General features: G+C 39.1%; 1 protein-coding gene across 2 annotated transcripts in view; it reads right to left on the bottom strand.

Moving 5' to 3' along the window:
- Pla2g4a (phospholipase A2 group IVA) overlaps positions 1-14,982 on the bottom strand; it is a 156,754-nt gene that overhangs the window by 27,201 nt on the left and 114,571 nt on the right. For both annotated transcript variants that reach the window (XM_013346713.2, XM_005348474.3), the window contains 5 exons: positions 14,462-14,684; positions 13,140-13,254; positions 7,037-7,174; positions 6,794-6,886; positions 2,723-2,794 (listed from right to left, as the gene is read on the bottom strand). In XM_013346713.2, coding sequence (XP_013202167.1) covers positions 2,723-2,794; positions 6,794-6,886; positions 7,037-7,174; positions 13,140-13,254; positions 14,462-14,684 — 641 coding nt within the window. The remainder of the gene's footprint in view (positions 1-2,722; positions 2,795-6,793; positions 6,887-7,036; positions 7,175-13,139; positions 13,255-14,461; positions 14,685-14,982) is intronic.

Consider the following 14,982-nt stretch of genomic DNA (forward strand, 5'->3'; position numbering starts at 1 on the left):
GACTTCTTGAATTTTGCATGCAAATGGACAGAAATAGAAAACACTATCCTGAGTGAGGTAAGCCAGACCCAAAAAGAGGAACATGGGATGTACTCACTCATATTTGGTTTCTAGCCATAAATAAAACTCTGTGTGTTAAGGAGCTTGGTTGCTTGCTTTTAATTCTTAAAAGCTTTATTGTTATGGTATTTTGCCCGCACATATGTCTATGCATAGTGTAAATGTATTGTTCAGAAGGCCAAAAGAGGGCGTCAGATCCCTTGGAACTGGAGTTACACATGGCTGTTAGCTTCCAGGTGAGCCCACTGCTTTTAGCTGATGAGCCAACTCTCTAGCCCCTGTGTGTATTTTGAGAGATGAGTATCTGCATTCATTCAGTTTCTATAATTTCTTTATAAATATATGCAAAACATAAAGGCATGAACAGACAGAGGTAACTTAAGTACTTATTATAAAAGGAAAGAAATATGAAAAGGTTGCAGACACCATGCTTCCAACAATGCGCTAGTCCAGAAAAGGCAAAACTACGGAGAGAGCAAAGAAAGTCGTTTTCCTCCACTGAGAGGATGGTTACGTAGAGGAGAGAAGATTTGGACAGTTGGGAAACGAAGCCATGTGAGATTACAGTGCTAAATCGTTCTCACAAACCATACCCCATACCTCTATGCATGCAGTCCCAGAGTGAACTGTCCTGTAAACAGAGACCACGACATGGCAGGAGAAAGTCATCAGCTGTAACAGAGGCATTAGGCAAATGGGACAATTCATAGTGGGGAACACTGTCTGGGACAAAATGGGACCAAAACGACTTCTCTGTTCCAACTTTCATGGAACCTAAAATGGCTCTCAAAGGGTTTTGATCCTACTTCATGTTCTGGCTTTGTGGGAGCCTAGCCAGTTTGGATGTTCACCTTTCTAGACAAGGATGGAGTGGGGAGGATCTTGGACTTTCCACAGGGCAGGGAACCCTGACTGCTCTTCAGACTGGAGAGGGAGGGAGAGAGGAGTGTGAGGGAAATGGGAGGCTGGGAGGAGGAGGAATTTTTTTTTTCAATAAAAAAAAAGCACAGTGAGAACTAAGAAATGCTCACCATATCAACCTAGAAGTTAAAAAAAAAAAAAAAAAAAAAAAAAAAAAAAAAAAAAAAAAAAAAACCAACAAATTCAAAAAACAGCTCCTGAACTTCTCAGCCTCAAAAACCAGCTAGTACTGAGTGGTGACTAACTTTTCTGGTCGTCTATAGCAATTTCCTCAATCAGTAACAGACAGCTATGTCCAGTTCAGAGTCTCACTGAAGAGTCCTCAAAGTACTAGATATACTGTATGTGTGCCCCTCGTGCTTGCCAGTTTCCTTTGTTAAAAACAAATCCGGTGGACTATACCTCTAAGCTGTAGGCGAGCCACCACAATTCAATGTTTCCTTCATAAGAAAAGAAATTCAAAATGCAAGTCTGAACACCTAACAAAATATAAAACTTAAACTTTTAAATGAAGACTTATTTCTTGCAGGGTGGGGTCTTCCCAGGACTCTAGCTGATAACCAGGGCTGCCAGGCAAGGAGCCATCTAGGGCTGAAACCTAGCTGGACTTGGCTCTTCTGAAAGTCTGGGCAGCATGGAAGGAGGGAGTGTTTAGTCCTCAGAAGCACTGCTGTCCATGCCGTGGCCATGGGCAGCTACACCCTGTGGGGAGGCAACTGCTCCCTGCCTTGCATAAACTCATCCTATGAAGAAATAACAGCAGGCCGGCCGGAAATGAAACAAGATTCTCTCTCTTCAGTGATAATTGGAACAGGCAGAAAACAAGCCTCCCCTATGTGCACACCATGCCTGGGAGAATTCTCTGGTGGCTTTGGACAAAACAGTTTTGTGCTTTCTAAAGTCTAGACAGTTACAGTCAAATGGTAAAAGACTCTTGAGTTCTAGATGCTTAGCTGTTTTTCCATTTATTTGGTTCTTGTTTATATTTGAACTATCTCTGTACCTTTTTATGAACCGTTTTCTTAGAAAATTGCTGTTAACATATACAATCTCTACATTTTTCTATGCTAACAAACACCACACTGCAACAAGTATCTCGGGACCTCACCTTCGCAGTCATCCTTATTCAAAATGCACTGCCAACTACTCTGACCCACATCAAACTGAGATCTAGCTGCACTGTCTCACTGCCAAAGTAATCTGTGATATTGGCAGTCTTGATAATCTGAACAGACTCTACCATGGCATTCTTCCTTAGAGGTGAGTTACTAATCACCACAAAAGACTAAGGAATGTACCGACACTCAAACCTTTTAGAAGGCTTAATGACAATATTCAAACGATGCTTTCATTCATTTTAAAGCTAACTAAAAGTATTCTCCAATCCCATTTCCCATACTAAGTGGTCCATCTCACTAATCCAGCTAGAACAGAATTTACTACTGCCACCACCTCAGACAGGTGCAAACATATTTGAGGCTTTAAAAGAAAGGAAAAGATGTGGTTCCACTGCTTTTTTTTTAAGTTTATTTATTTAATTAAGGATTTCTGCTTTTTTTTATTTAAGTTTATTTATTTAGGTTCCACTGCTTTTTGGGATCTATGGAGTAGTCCTGTCTCTCACTGGATGCCTCCATCCCAACACTTCAGGACGTCACGTGTCATCAGCATGAACAGAGGGGTTAGACAAGCCTTTCCCCTCCTCTGCTCACAATTCACAGGGAAGCTCTTACTTTCTTACCTTTAGGGCCTTGGGCCTCGTCATCACTGTCCGAGCTGTCGTTGCTCACGATGTGCTTTGCCGTAATATTTTCTGTGGGAAGGAGACAAAACCATTGAGGCATCTCAGGGATCAAAATTCATAAATAAATGTAGGACGAGGATGAGGGAGGGTGGTGCACACTTTCAATTCCAGCAGTCGGAGGCAGAGGCAGGCAACAGGGAACTTTACATCAATATTATAAATGGAGATTCATCAGATTCACCTGTTCTTAAAAAACTTACCGCTGGGTAACAAAATATCCCAGCAAACAAATTTAGTTAGTGTAAGTTTATCCATTCCTAGTTTTAAGGAAAGGGATTTTTTTTATGACTTTATCTTCACTTTAATAATAACAACTGCTTGGTTATGTCTTGAAATAGTGTTTATGAAAGTGAATAAAGGACAAAATCCAAATTTACAAGTGATCTACAATACAGTCTCCAGAATATGAAGAAAGCACACTCACTTTAATTAACCTCTGATTTTTGCCAACACTGAAAAACATCTGTTGACTTTTCAGTATGTCAAGAATTGTGTGTTTTCCTTCAAGGCAAACTAAGACCAGGAGAACCAAGGGGCACCATTCATCCTAATAAAAAGACGGCAGTAAAATCTAGTATCATCATTAGCCATCTTTTCCCAGGAGAAACATGCCTAATTTGTGGACCCTGAAGATTAGTTTTGTGATCATCCTTTACAGAAAAAATCAGACGTCTTGCTGATTCATATGAACTATCCCGAGAGTGAATTTTTCCTTCCTCTTTGGTTGCAAATAGAAAAGACAATTTTTCTTTATTCAATTTCAAGGCACTAGTTACACATTTAGAAATCTCGTTCACAGAACTGTTTGGGAAGCTGTAAGCTCAGAAAAGCAGAGGTGTGGCGTGCAGCATCCCCATATTTCTCTCCCTATGTCTGTGACACTCACTAGAGCCCAGGGGCCTGGATGGCTACACAATAGAAAGAAAGGTTAGTGAATTCCTGAGACCTTACACTTACTTTTTACTGGCATCAGTCATAAATACAAAATTCAACAAAAAAAAGTACTTAAAAGCTAATGCAATTGTTCTTTCCATATTATAGCCATGACAGCACTAAGTCCACCGCATGGTAGAGGGGGACAGCAAGACAAGATCCATTCCAGATGTCGTCCTTTGGGTGGCTGTGTTGCTGCCTGTATGTTCTTTTCCTTAGGCATTTCCTTTTATCAGCCCCTGTTGTTTTGGTTTTTGCTCTACTTTGGCTGTATTTGGTGTGTTCATTTAAGAAAATCACACTGTCTTCTTTGAGAGGACATTTTCAGGGCAGGATTGGTTGACTTTCAACTCTTTTTTTTTAATTTTTTTAAAATTTATTTATTTATTGAGGATTTCTGCCTCCTCCCCGCCACCGCCTCCCATTTCCCTCCCCCTCCCCCGATTAAGTCCCTCTCCCTCATCAGCTTGAAGAGCCATCAGGGTTCCCTGACCTGTGGCAACTCTTATCTTGTATCTTTATACAGCTCTTTTTAGAGGCAAAATTGCGTACATGGAAACCTCCTTGAGAAAGTAAATGATTTAATTTAAAGTTATTTAACTGAGGTCCAGTTTACCTTAAAGTCTTTGTTAAGGTAAGAGAAGGAAAAAAAAAAAAAACCCTTCTGGGTGTGCCTTAATAGGGAGACCTCACCTACCCAAAGGCAGAAGAGGTCCCTAAAAGTCCTGAGGCCCCTCAGTTACCTCTTCGGTTTCATTTCTGGAAATCCTTACATAATCTGAGGTAGCATGCCCCCTGCTGACCAGCGAAGTCCAAACACACCCTATCCTGTGCCCTCAGCCTGACATGGAGCAGCCAGCAGCTGACCACTGGCCTCAAGGGGACTTCTCCGCAGAGACTTCTCAGCACTGTGTGCTGTAAACTTCTTCCTTTGGCTTGGCCAGCAGCCACTGTCTCGCCCACCTTCTGATGTGTAAATTCTACCCTAGTCTCTTCCTGCCTTAGGAGAAGAACAAATAATTAACTTGAGTTATCAGGATTATTCAGAGAAGGAACACAGGAAGCAGACCACCCAGAGTGGGCTTCCTCTCTGCTTTCCTTTCTCTTTTAAAAAATTCTTCACGTAATCCAGAAAGGACGGAGTGACTCAGAAAAGACTGACTTCCACAAAACTACTGGCTGAAAACAGGACATCCATCTGGGATGCTACGATTCACATTAACCAAGCAGGATTACCTCATCCTTTACTTTTGCCCAGGCTAATCCAGATCTTTCTATGAGGTCCAGATTAAGTTCAATCTTACAACCTTCCACCCTGTCTGGGTAACCTCTATTTGTTGCTGTTGCTGTTACAGTGTTGGGGATCAAACCCAGGACTCTGGACACAATAGACAAGTATTCCACCACTGAGCTACTGCCCAGCCCCTCATCTTATACACTTTGATTCTGGTTTAACCATGGAGAGATTCTGAGTCTGCATTGATGACCACCTCAGGCTCCAGATGGTACCCACTTTGCCTGCTCCCTACCTGAGTGATAATTGGATGACAGCAAGTACCACAAGCAACAAGTGGCCTTTCTGTTTGTTTTTAATGTCATTTAGAAGTAGGTGGCTCTAATGAAATAATAAAATTACTTTTCCAATACTTTCTTAAGAGTGATCTAGAAGAACAAATGGCAGTCCTAAGGAGAAGATGAAGGAGCCATCAACTTCTGGACTCAAGTCCCCTTCGCAGGAGAAATAGTACTCAGAATGGCATGGGTTGCATTCCAGATCATGGTTCAGTTCCATTCTCTTATGCATATAAAACTTCATTGTGTCAGTTGCAATTGTTCGTGATATCTGAAGACCACATATTAGAAAAAAATAACATGGTATGATTTTAACATAAATATATTATTAAAATGAATTGAGCGTTTAAAAAATTTATTGTTTTTATTCTGTGTTCCCAGACAGACCTGTGATATTACATGGACAGAAAAATAATAGTAGATAATTGGCTGGTAACCCTGACCTCTGATACACTGGCCCCAAATTCATTCATTCATTTTTTGTTTGTTTGTATTATTTCTGAGACAGGATTTCATGTATCCCAAGGAATTCTCCAACCATGTGGTGTAGCTAGGAATGATCTTGAACTTCCCATCCTTCTGTCATCATCTCCTGAGTACTAGGGTAACAAATTTGGGTCACCATGCCTGATTTATGTTCCTAGGAATCAAATCCAGGACTCTTTGGGCTAACAAGCACTCTACCAACAGAACTACATCCTTGGATCCAAAAATTCTAACTCTGCTTCCAATGGCTTCTTCCCACTGTCCATCAAAACACAGTACTTACTGGATGCAGATCACAAGACTTTGGGCAAGTCCTGAATGCATGCTCTACTTTTTATAAAAGTCAAACTTATTCATTCAGGAAACTATATTCCTACATATCCCTGTAGTTGTCTAATGAAAACTATAAACAACTAGTCCACAAAACAGTTTGTCTACTTTTTCAATATTTATAAAACTTGTTCTTAAATTTTCATAACATGAATTAGATTTAATGAAAACCATTAGTTTTAGCTTGCAAGACATGACTTAATTTATCTGCTTTTTAGAAATACTGCGAATTAGTGTCATAAAGGATAGACTAGCAAAATTCTAGGAAGTTGGCACTATGTCGATACGTGACAGGGATGGACTCATCCCTAAAAAAAATCAATATTCATGTGTTAATAAACCTAATCTTTAAAAGGCTACCTTTATTGTCTTAAAGAGGAGTACTCATTAACAAAAACAGTATTTAGAAATATACCAAGGAAAAGAACAGGAGATGCCCAGGCACAAACTATTCTTAGAACAGTGAGTGATCTTTGTAAATTTCACAACTGCGATGTCATAATAGGACATAAATCATATGGACAGAATTTTTAGGAAACACTTAGATTGTTTCAACAAACACAGCTACTGATACTGATAAATTAAAATCCTTATGAAGAGTTAATGTTCTCCACATACGTATGTGTTGTTTATAAATAAAGTTGATTTTCAGTGTAGCTTTTCATAAATGCAAGACGTTTACAATACCTAATTCCTCCTCCATTGTAGAACCTTTATTTTGAGAACCAGAAACTCCCAAAACTCTGTTGAACAATATAGAAAAGGCACTGCCCCAGACACCTAAAAGAAAGGAGAAATATAGAATAACTTAAAATCCATCCATGTTTAAAATGAGAGAGAGGGAGACAGTGAGACAGTAAGAGAGAGAGAGAGAGAGAGAGAGAGAGAGAGAGAGAGAGAGAGAGAGAGAGAGCGCTTTTGATCACTCACCCATTAAGAAATGCAAAGGGTTTTCTTCATATTTTTTCACAACCGTTCCCATAAAGAACTTGCTTCCAAATAGGTCAGGAGCCATAAAAGTACCATATTTTGCCATGCCAATCTCATATGGACTAAATTCAACCCAATCTAAAAGTATTTTAGAAAAAAAAGACATTTCATTAATAGGAAAATGATACAAAGGCACACATAATTAATAATGACTCAAACAGCACCATGATTAACTTCTCTCATTATGTTAACTAATTAAAGTATTGATTAATGCCTAATACATGATACGGTGTAGTGGGTGAGGAAAAAAAAGATGAAGACAATATGAAAAGATCCCTTCTAATTGGCACAAAATGAATACTTTTTTATTTAAAATCTCAGACATCTTTTGCATAGTCCACCTTAAGATTGTTAAACTGAAAGAAAAAAAACTCAGACATAAACTCTATTAAGGAAACCAAAGAAATTCAATTCTTTATGATGAATCACACCCTTGACAAAATGGGGAAGAAGTATTTTCTGTGCCTTTACTTAACTTTTTTTATAATCATGTATTCTAAAGTCCCAACCATAATACAAAAGACGTTATTCTGATTTCTTAGTAATACACCAAGATCGGAACTGTCAGGTACAGTGCACAACGTAACCCTGGAGCCAGGGAGTCTGGGATCAAACCCTATGAAGTAGCTCATAAACTGTGCTCATAACCTGAATACATCAACTATGTCCTCAGGTCTAAGTCCCTACTCTTAACAGCATGAATAAAATCAGTAGGTGGTTTGTAAGATTAAGGCCCCAGTGAACTAAGAAATGGAGGAAGTATAGGGGAAGCCACGACACAGTTCATTTAATAGCAGCCACTGGATGCTTGTGGTCTGTCCATGGCATCACTGAATCTAATACTGATCTGCATTTTAGTAAATCCAAATGTCTGGGTCTGACTTTTGCTGTGCTGGTCACCACTCCATTGGCTTCCTTTCTTAGCATTACTGCCCACAGCAGGATTCTTACTTTAACTCTCTTTTATGATTGCCTCCCTTGACATAACAGCCCACATCTGGAAAGCCAAGTACTAGAGGGTTTATCTTTAGACATTGTCTTCGTCACCACAGGCATCATCCCCATACTACACAGGGTGCTGCACCCTCTCCCTGGATCTCCACAGGGACTTCCTAAAATATCTCAACCCTCTCCTTTTTTCTCTGCATTCCCACTTCCCTCACAACCCCACTCCCACCTACTGGGGTCAAAATAAACTTGGAAAAACAGAAATGACAGAAACCAAGGCCAATTGAAAGCCTCCTCTTGCCTTCTCACCCTGTGACTGAAAGGCAGGTACACCCCATCTGCTCACTTCAACCAATCCTGCGTCAAACTTTCTATTATTGCATATTATTACACCCTAACCACCCAAGCCTTCCTGCTGTTCCTCGGAAGTCAAGGCCATTTCCATGGGATTCTTTACCTGCTGCTCTTCTCTGCAATTGCATGGCTTCTCTTTACATTTAGTTTGAGATCTTGGCTGAATATTCTCTATAAAGACCCACATCATGTATTCCCCTCTCAACTCCAAATTGTCTGCTCTTACTATTTTGCTCAGTTTACTTTTCTGAAATTATACATTCCAAATATATTGTTCAGCAACCACAGGACAAATAAGTATACAATCCACTAGCTTTTCTGTGAGTTTTCTGTGGTAAACCTTGATCTGAACTCAATGTAGGGCAAGGAGCACTCTTACTACATCAGCTATCCCAGTCAACTGGGAGTGTGGAAACCTCCTATTGGAGAAATACAAGACTGTTTGACTATTAGAGTCCACGGGGATACTAAACTACATCGATTACGAACAGTTTTGACTTTCAACTCTAAAACGTTTGAATGTCCAAGAAGTGCGTTGTCATCGTTTTAGAAAAAGGATCATGCTTCACATGTTCTGTTTGCTCAAGGGAGAAGAAAACTTGCCTACCAGAGAGGAAGCTGTAAAATCATAATTGTGTTGAGATAGTGTGTCTCATTTAAATCCAGGCTGAATGGAGCATCTGAAAGGGCCAGTTTTAGACCAAAGGATGTGACATTGGAAGACATGACTTGCAGTGAAGCAGAGGCTAGTCAAGAAACTCCTGGGCCGATGTTTTCATTTCTAGCACTGTCTTGGGAACTAACATGAATCTCCTCCCCCTTTCATTCTGATTGATCCCCACTTAATTGCTGCTGTGGGCTGACCACACTGTGATGACAGACATTTTCAAACATTCAGATCTGCCCTCAGCTCCTCGCCAAAGGCCTCCTCCTGTTACTCAGTTCCAACCCTCCAGCAGTTGACTCATACATTTCAATTTCAGCCTCTCTCCTGTATCCTCCGTTGCTCATTTCCACTTCCTGTTCAGCACTTCACTCGGATGCTCCATCATCACCTCCCACGACCCTTGTCTGAAGACACAACCTCACCACCTTCCCTCCTCTCCAACTTGACTATTTTGGGAAACTACACTATCAGCCGAGATAAATGTCCTATTGACTGACTGATGCATTGATTGCTTAGAGCTCTGTTTACTGCATAAGATCTGTCATCCAGATGTACTGGCACTGAGCATCTATGCACTTGCCTCTTTCTTGAAGAGTATCTCCCTGGTCTCAGGATCTCTTCACAGTGATTCAAGTTGAACTTGAAAATTAAAGTTCCTGCTACTAACATTTTTACCTTCTTGGCTACCTGAATTATGTTGCCAAAGGACTTCAAAACACATTTTTAAAAGATTTATTATTTTATGTGTATGCATGTTCTACCTATATGTATGTATGGTATCACATGTATACCAGGTGCCCACAGAGGTGAGAAGAAAACACAGGATCCTCTGAAACAGGAAATAAGGATGGTTGTAAGTAGCCATGTGGATAGTGGGATCTCAACCCAAGTCTTCTGCAAGAGCACCAAGAGTTCTTTAACTGCTGAGCCATCTCTCTAGCCCCTAACCAATGGACTTTTTTGAAAAAACACTAACCCAGTAATTTAAATGCCCAGCCCCAGCCCCAAAGCAATAACCATTTCCCATTATCATAAAACTAAGACAGCTGGAGATACAATTGCTTCTAAATCAGAAATGAAGTCTTTCTCATGGCCACAGTCTACACAACATATGTATAAGTCCTGGGATCCTCAGTGAGGGGTGCAGGAATGTTAGTGACTCTCCAGAACAGACTTTTGGCTCTTTTCGAAATATGACATGCTGTTCCTATTCAAAGATGACTTTTACCCCCAAGTCCAACTTGAATCCTATTTCAATCACCCCTGTAAAATATTTTCATGACTAGAGTAAAGCTATGCAACGTTATCCTATGTCATATCTACATACTTCAGCCAGAAATTATATTTTAGATGTACATTATTAATTTGCCCAGGTTTCAATTTTATGTCTTCAATGAGACTATACTTTCGGAGAGAAAAGGCAGTGAGTTTCATAAGTATGGTTTCTGTTTTAAAGGTTACCATAAACAAGGCATGGTGATATGCATCGATAATCCCAACAATTTGAGAATCTACAGAAACATGATATGCATGTCAAAACTTTGTCTCAAAATTGATTAACTTATTATCTTTATGCCTAGTCTATAGCTATAAGTCATACTCAGTAAAGGTAAGTTATTCACCTTTGGAAAGCCTTAAACGTGGCTTTAAATTTTCACAGTAATGTAACAGAGTGGAGGAGTCAGACTATTAAATGGTTTAAACACTAATGTTCATTTGTTGAAAACCTTCCAAAGAATAAAACTGTCTAAAGCTGTTCCAACAGTCTGGAAGAAAAACATTCTCTGGTATTTATGAAGCATAATTGTTGACAAAACTCCTATTAGCCGATTGGGTTCTTTGGCAGTCTTTAGAAAATAATTCACTGATTGTTTCAATCTTTCTGTTCTGTTAAAAGGGTATTCTCTCGCAATAAAGACATGTTTTCCTTCTTTCTTCTTTCTATGTTTTTCTTTTCTAATCATTGAAGTAAAACTACTTGAACATTCATGATATACAACTCAGAATGTCTTATCTGGGTGGGTACCAAATTCCCAGAGCTAATGAAAGACACAACTTGACCCTCCTTATCATAGAGGCTTAATAGTGAAGGTCAATAGTGTGTAGCATCTCATAGAGACAGATTTTCAGGCCAGACTCATTCAGATCCAAGATCTACAACTGAAGAGGAACCTTGGGCCATTAGCCTCCAGAAAAACTAACTCATATTTTAGTTAATTTTTTCCTTGACCATGGTTGTCAACTAAAAGCTCTGAGAAAATAGTTGCCGATGTGAAAAAGGTTATAGTAATTGTGACAATAATAAAATACCTATATTTCTATAACTGTTAGGTTTATGTATAAATGAGGAATTGTCATTATAACCTCCTCCAGTTAGTAAAGGTAATAAATAATGATATTTAAAATAGTTAAGAAAGTATATACCAAAGAGATTAAATGACCTTCTGGAGAAATTTCAACAACATAAAAGTCAAGGCTTACAAATTAAACTCTCATGCCCTTCTGACCTTATCTCAATGCTTGTGGGGTAAAAAATGATTTCCCCAGCACTGACGTACGTCTGATAAGAATACTAGTGCTAAGGTCTCAGTCAGTCCCCAAAATTTCAAGTTTCCTCAAAAGAATAGCTAGAGGAAGGGACAATTTCATCACAGCACTTATTTCTCATGTATAACAAAGTCTTAAGTCTCCATTATAAACCATACCCTGGTCAAAGCTATGGTCCTTGTTGCTGATGGGCATACATGCACACTCTGATGCAAGCCTCTCTCCCACTCTTGACAGCCCAGTAATTAAATTTACCCATATAGACAAAATCCTATTCATCTTTAAGCTCTTAAAAAGTGGTTTTTCTTATGCCATCTTTCACAGAACACGCTGATTTCTTAAAACGTAAAGAAATTTAATTGCGGCTTGGCACTGACGCATTTTCTATATTTTATCACAAGCTTTTGTCAAAACATTATTAAGAGATGAAGGGATGCAGGCTACAAGAAGTCAATGAAAATTAACCCAAATATAGCTGTATTCTTTCTCCATTTCCTTAATGCTTACTCTAAACTTCCCAAACAAAGAGCAAGCTCTTACAGGCAGGAATGAAATGTTGTAGCAAGAGAGGGGGGTAACTCTGAGAGCCGACAAATCTGTGTCCAATAAGATCAGTTATCAGATAAACCAATATGATGTTATTAGAAAAACAAAGGCTTTCCAAAGTCAGTTCTCAGTTCTGCAGTAGACTGTTACTCATGCTGACTATACAAGTCACACCGTATTTCTGAGATTTTACTCGCTCTTCTGTGATTCAAAGTTAAAAATACTTACCTCCCTAGGATCCACTAAAAGTGGATTAAAATAATATATGTGAATAACACTTTCGGGAAACCATAGCACAATAAACCTTTTAATCCATATCACTAATAAATATTAATATATTAGTGAACAAATCACTTTTAAATAAACTATTAAGGATTACTGCATGAGAATATTTAGTCAAGGCAAAAAGAGAGTTATATTACAAAAGGGTGATGGATTTACATCTACTAATCCATGTTGGATTTTTAAGAGCTCAATGTGAATGAAGTTATGGAGTTGTGTGTCCCTAAAAACAGTCAATGACATCCCTGCATTGAATATGACTGTGGCTGGGATTCCACAGAAACACATGTACTTTTACAGCACCCGAGAACTGAAGCCACAGAAGAAACACGTGGAACTTCATTTATTACAAATAAGGCATTCTGCCTTTCAGTTACAAGCATAAACATGGCTGTTAACACACCAGGCATCCCATTGTCAGCAGTCAGTAGAAAACGGACCATTCAGCAACTGACTGCATTCACAATTTACTCTCCCTTTCACTGAGCTAAATGAACAGACATCACATTCAGTCTTGGGGAATACCCTTCCCAATCAGAAAAATCATCTAGCTTATCATTTTCCACAGTTTCAAACTGTCTTGTTACAGAACATGTATTATAATTAGCAACTGAAATTGCTTATGAATTTTTTACATAGAGAAAATCACTAGAAATCTCCATCTCAAGGGATTTTTTTTTGATAAATGGGACAACATACCAGCAAACATCAGCTCTGACACATCAGGTTTGACATGGAGACAGGTGAATAGAGGCAAGGGGCACCGAGCTTCGTTGACCTTTTCCTTCAAACTACTCAAGGTAGTGCTCATTCTCTGTCCATACACACAAAATAAAACAAAATGACTTTAAATACATAGACATGGATATAGATAAAAACTATGTTCAAGCAAACTATTTGAATTTTTGTAATAAAATTAAGTCCTATTGTTTCTAAGTAAAGCTCTGTGGAAAATGTCATCTTTATTCTAAAACAAACAAATCTCTGGGGATTGTATCAACATTTGTAGTGGAGGGACATTTGGCAGTCCTGGCGCTGGGAACTAATTCTCAGCTGGAGTCCCTGGCACAGGATGTCCTTTCTCTCCTGCTTTATCTTCAGATGAAATGTCACCCGGTGGTGATACATCAAGTATATTTGTTTTCTGAGGTACATTTCCTTTTCTGAGTCTTACCAGATAAAGGTTATGATTAGTCTTCTCTCATTTTTTATTATTACTATATTATTATTATTATTATTATTAATTATTGGTATTTTGAGACAGGGTCCTTTTTGTAGCTGTGACTGTCCTGGACTCACTCAGTAGACGAGGCTGGACTTGCACTCACAGAAATTCACCTGGCTTTGCATCCTGAGTGTGCTCCCATAACCCAACATTTATTTATCATTTTAAAATATGCAATATGAATGTCTGTTCATATGTGGACATGCGCATGTGAGAGCACAGGTGCTCCTAGAGGCCAGTCAGTGGTGTTGAATCCTCCTGAAGCTGGAATTACAGGCAGCTGATGATGGGAATTTAACTCAGGTCCTCTGCAAGAGTAGTAAATGCTCTTATCTGCTGAGGAGAGAAAAATCTCCTCTTTTTCTATTTTTTTTTGTAACTTTTTTTTATTGAGAAAAGGAGGAAAAAAAACAAGTTTCCACCTCCTCCCAGCCTCCCATTTCCCTCCCCCCTCCTGCCACCCTTCTCCCCCTCCTCCCTATTTGCATTCACCATTTCACCTAAAAAGATTACCATTCATGGGGGGAATAGACAGTGAGAATTTGACTTTTCAAAAGAAAAATATAAAAGTTCTTTCACACATGTCAAGCTCAGAGTAGTTTAAATTAGTTGATGAGTACTAGTTTGAAACAAAGAATCCTAACATCTGGTTCATGTGTTTAGCACATATACTGCTGAAGAAATAAATTGAGTGGCTTAGACTGTACAAAACATCTTGTGCTTTCCCCACTGTCAGACATCATAATTAATTTGCATTGTCTACTACAGTTAGGATTATAATTTGACTAAGACTTACATTTTGAATTAGTGTTTCTCCTATCAACATCCCAAAGATGTCAGTAAAGGTGACAGGTTGGCCAGAGCTTTTCTTCTTCCATAAAGACTCAACATATCTTTTAACTTTTTGCGGTGTGAGAAGTAAGAGGGGGTTGTGGCTAACGTTCTTCATGAGCTCTTCATTAATCTGCTCTGGGCCTTTTTCTGGAAAATCAGGGTGTGAGTACAAGGTTGACATGTACCTGTAAAAAAGTCATGACATCATTAGTAAAGATAAAGAGCATTCCATCGACATCTCTAATAAAAGGAGGCGCTCTGGCACTTTCCAGCACAAGATAAAGAATGGTGGTTAGATTTGGCTAACTTCTCTGTCTGTTTGGAGGCATGAATTTATTTAAGGAGCAAATATGTCGATCAGAACTGGCCTGGTCTATGACGGCAACAAATTAGGGGAGACTAGATCTACAAGAGGGAAGGAGTTCTCCCAGTTCTCAGGGGAGCATGAGCGGTTCTACTGCCCAGTTCTCAGGGAGCATGAGC

This window comes from Microtus ochrogaster, chromosome 6 (assembly GCF_000317375.1).
Source record: "Microtus ochrogaster isolate Prairie Vole_2 chromosome 6, MicOch1.0, whole genome shotgun sequence".
NCBI classification, from domain to species: domain Eukaryota; kingdom Metazoa; phylum Chordata; class Mammalia; order Rodentia; family Cricetidae; genus Microtus; species Microtus ochrogaster.